We start from the raw sequence: 4,095 nt of genomic DNA, 5'->3' as shown, positions 1-4,095 counted from the left end.
CTACCTGAGGCTTTAAAAAAATTAAGATACACAGCCCAAAATATTAAGATACACAGCCCTCTGTCTTCCCCTTCCCAAATGTCTCCCTCTACCACAGGATACTCAATTCACTTGCTAGTGACCTTCAGCACTTTTGGTTTGTCTGACCTCAAACTGAGCTGATGCTTCACACCAATGGGCAGCTGAACTCTTCTTCTCCCCACAGCTGCTGCAAGTGCCCTCGCAGACAAGGCTGGTCCTACCAAACCCCTTCCTTACAAACTCTTTGTGATGATGTTTCTCAACATCCTGCACAGGAGGCACCAGGCTCTCTTCCTTCCTTCTCCTCCTCCCATCACTCACTGGAACAAGAGGGAGCAGCACCAAACCCCCAGCCCAAGCTGCACAGCATACTTACCAAACCCAACAGATAGACAGATAGGTACATGTCTTTAAAAAGCACAGACAACACAGATACAGCTTTTTTTTTTTTTTTTTTCAAAAACATACTTCATATTTCCTCTTTTATTATATAAATATGTTTAACCTTTTACTGTAAGAATATAAAATGTTTTAAGAGGATCTTTGTTATTTTTTTATACAAATTCACAAACAGTACAATTAATCCATAGGGGTCTCTGGGTTTGCGTTAACTCCGTGGTCTGGCCTGTTACTGTAGAGGATTTGAGATTCTGAACAGATGAGGAAAAAAAAAAAAAAAAAGCCAAGATATTTTTCTTTAAAAAAACCCCAAAACCTGAACTTACTCTTCCTTTTTAAAATATTAAAAAAAAAAAAAAAAAAAAAACCAAACCCAAAAAAACCCAACAAAAAAAAAAAAAAAAACCAGCTCCATTTTATTGACAGAACAGAGATAAGACAGATGAACTTCAGTCTCCTCCCCTTCACGTTGCAGCCTCAGGGCCTGTAGGCCAGCTCTGTTCCTCTCCACCTACAAACAGGAAGCCTGGCATGGTGACCTTTTGTAGGTGATTTGGGAGGGGAAAGCATTTGCATATATCTCTATATATAATTATTAAAAAAACCCCAAACAAACAAACTTGCATTTTACACATTTCTGCTAACAGTAGCCCAATCCTCAGCATGGATTCTCACATGTTACATGTTTGTGCTAGAAAAGAAAAAATGCAGAAGCACAGTTTGGGTCCCCAGTGAAGAGGGAGGGAGAGGCACAACCAGAATGTGAAGGTGGGACACAGTAGGGTGAGCTTAAAAACAAAAATTATAAAGAAAAAAAAAAAAGGGGAGGGGGTAAAAAAGAACTCACTCAAGGGGCGTTATTCCAGTCTAGGCACAAAAATGTTTCAGTCTTAAAATCTCATTCCTGTAAGAATTCCAGGGCTTTGGGGGGGGGGGAGTAACAAATTAAAACGAGGTAGCCAGACATCATATATATATTTATATATATAGAATATATTCAGCAGAAAAAAAATGTACTTAAAAATCCACAAGAACAGCAACTTCATATGTCTTTAAAAATAAAACCATGTAAGAAAATGAATACTGTAAAGAGGAGAATGAGTGAGGAAAACTGGGATCAGTTACAGGACATAAGCAAGGGATAGATGGGAGAGTAAGAGGCTGTTTTTGTAGCAGTAATTTTTTTTATGCATTTCAAAATAAAAACAGGTCACAGTATCTCAAATGAAGCAGAAATGAAGCTGGAGATTCTTCCTCAAGTCCCCTGGGTAGAGGGGGAGCTAGCTACCCCTTCTACCTGCTCACCCCGACCCAAAGAGGAATGGATATGTAGTTGGATATGTCTATCCCTGTTGCCAAGAAAAAGGAGGGGAGAAGAAGAGAGAATGATGGAAGGGAAAATGAGCCTTGTGACTCTGCGTCCCCCAGTGCATGGGAAGGCTTAAGAAACTGGAGTCCATGTCCAGTCCCCCCAGAGACAGGAGAAGGAAGAAATGGTATCTTCATCTCCAGGAGAGAGATGGTGAGAGAGAATGGAGTGCCTAGGCTTTTCCATTAACCATAGTGCAGGGTGACACAGAAACATACTGACAAAAGGAGAGGCTGTAGCTATGCCTAATCTCAGTGCAGTGGAGAACTGGAATAGTGGGAGGTTGGATCCACCCACAGCAGAGAATAACATGGAACTGGAGACTGAAAACAGATTTAAAAAAAAACCCGAAAAATAATAAAAAAAAAAATCATCAATGTACCTAGGGAGCAGTACTTCTGTCACGATTCCCAGTTGACAGGGGAGGGGCAAGCGCAGAGGTGGAATGGTTATTTTACCAAAAGCTGTGTCTGTGCCCAGTGCAGGATGACTGGGTGGTTGGGTACATAAGTGTAGCTAGGAAGCCTTTCCTGCTGTTGTTGTTTGTTCCCATCTCCATTCCCACTCTCCTTTATATAAACCAAAAATAATCTATTCTGAATACATGGCAGAACAAGGGTCTTTCTTTATCCATCCTTAGTGCACGAGGGGATGGAATCAGGGAGTGGGGATAAAGAGGGGTGTCTCTAGCCCCAGTGCATAAGAGTATCGGCTTCTACCTCTTCTGCAGGGAAGGATGCTGTAGGGGAAGGGGGAGCTCCGTCTCCCCAGTGTGGAGCTGGAGGCATGACCTGGAAAAAGGATAGGTGCTTTCTCTCTCTCTCCTCCTGCCCCCCCTTCCTCCTCCTCCTCCAGAGCGCAAGGGTAGGTAGGCAGCACAGAAAGGTTCAGGATATACTCTCTTTCTCTACGTTCCTCCCTCTGGTGCCAGGGTGCGTGGGTAGCATGGCTCTGTGCGTGCCCCTCTCTCTCTTTCTCTCCTCCATTGCAGCAGTCAGTCAGTCAGTGAGTCCCTCCAGAAGAGATGGAGGTCTCAGGGCACCCCCTCCTCTCACCTGACCTTCTCGCTCTCAGTCATTTCCCAAAGTCCCAGGTTGAGCACCTTGAGGCAGGGCAGCTGGGTGATGCGCTCCAAACCCCGCTTGGTAATGCGGGTGCAGCCATAGAGATCAATGCCCGTGAGCTGGCTGAGGTGTTCGGCGATGAGCTCCAGGCCCTTGTCAGTGATGCGGACGCACTGGCCGATGTTGAGGGTGCGGAGCCCGTGCATCTGTCGCACCATGCGGTTGATGCCCTCGTCGCTAATGTGGCAGGAGCAGAGGGAGAGGGAGCGCAGCCCATCCAGGCCCTGTGCGATGTAGGCTAGGCTCTGGTCCCCCACCTTGTCGCAGAAGGAGACGTCAAGGCCAGACAGCCGCAGGCTGCCCATGGCCAGATGCATGATGCCCGTGTCGCTGATGTTGTCACAGGAGCGCAGGTTGAGGCTGCGCAGGCTGCTCATGTGCGACAGGTGCAGCAGCCCCGCGTCCGAGATGCCCCCACAGAAGCTGAGGTTGAGCTGGCGGAGGCGGCCCAGCCCGCGGGCCAGGTGCTTGAGCGAGAGGTCGCTGAGCTTCTGGCAGTCCTGCAGCGTGAGCTGCTCCAGGCCCAGGCAGCCCTCTGCCGCGCTGCGTGTCATGCCCGCCAGGTGCCCAATGCCCACATCGGAGAGATGCCGGCAGGAGCGCAGGTTGAGGCTCTTGAGGCGCTGCAGGCCCCAGGCGATGAGGAGGAGCCCGGTGTTGGTGATGTTGCTGCAGCCCCCCAGCTCGAGCACCTCGAGGCCCTTGAGGTACTGGGCGATGCGGCCCAGGCTGCTGTCCGTGATCTGCTTGCAGAGGCTCAGGTTGAGCGAGCGCAGTGAGCTGATCTCCGCCACGAAGGCGTGGCCCAGCCCGTTGTCGGTGAGGTTGTAGCAGCCGCTGAGGTTGAGGCTCTCGATGTCTGCCATGCCCTGGATCACGTAGCTCAGGCTGCGCCGCAGCGACAGGATCTGCACCCGCCGGATGCCCCGCGCCGCCAGGCTGGGGAAGAGCGAGGGGTTGGCGCGGCGCAGGTGCAGCTTGGCCTCCACGCCCCGCCACACCGAGCGGTGGTAGGCGGCGTCCCGCCAGGCCGTGCACACCTGCGCCGCGCGGCCCTTGTCCCGCACCTCCAGGTACCCGAAGATCATGGCCAGCAGCTCGGGGAACAGGCACGAGATGTGCGTTTCCATCGCACGCCCGCGCCCGGCCGCCCCCGCCGGCGCCGCGCTCCTCCTCGCCGCC

The 4,095-nt window shown here is 50.6% G+C and overlaps 1 protein-coding gene across 1 annotated transcript; it reads right to left on the bottom strand.

Annotated features, from left to right (window-relative positions):
- Positions 1-873: 873 nt before the first annotated feature.
- FBXL14 (F-box and leucine rich repeat protein 14) lies at positions 874-4,095 on the bottom strand. Its single transcript, XM_030479850.1, has one exon. It carries the CDS (start codon positions 4,041-4,043, stop codon positions 2,841-2,843), a length of 1,203 nt encoding a protein of 400 aa, XP_030335710.1. The 5' UTR covers positions 4,044-4,095; the 3' UTR covers positions 874-2,840.

This window comes from Strigops habroptila, chromosome 3 (genome assembly GCF_004027225.2).
Source record: "Strigops habroptila isolate Jane chromosome 3, bStrHab1.2.pri, whole genome shotgun sequence".
NCBI lineage: Eukaryota > Metazoa > Chordata > Aves > Psittaciformes > Psittacidae > Strigops > Strigops habroptila.
The sequence above is the reverse complement of the archived record's forward strand: the minus strand, read 5'-3'. Positions and strand labels throughout refer to the sequence as shown.

Bases quoted from the DNA above. Each gene is read 5' to 3' on its own strand.
- FBXL14 (XM_030479850.1), bottom strand. From the start codon at position 4,043: ATGGAAACGCACATCTCGTGCCTGTTCCCCGAGCTGCTGGCCATGATC.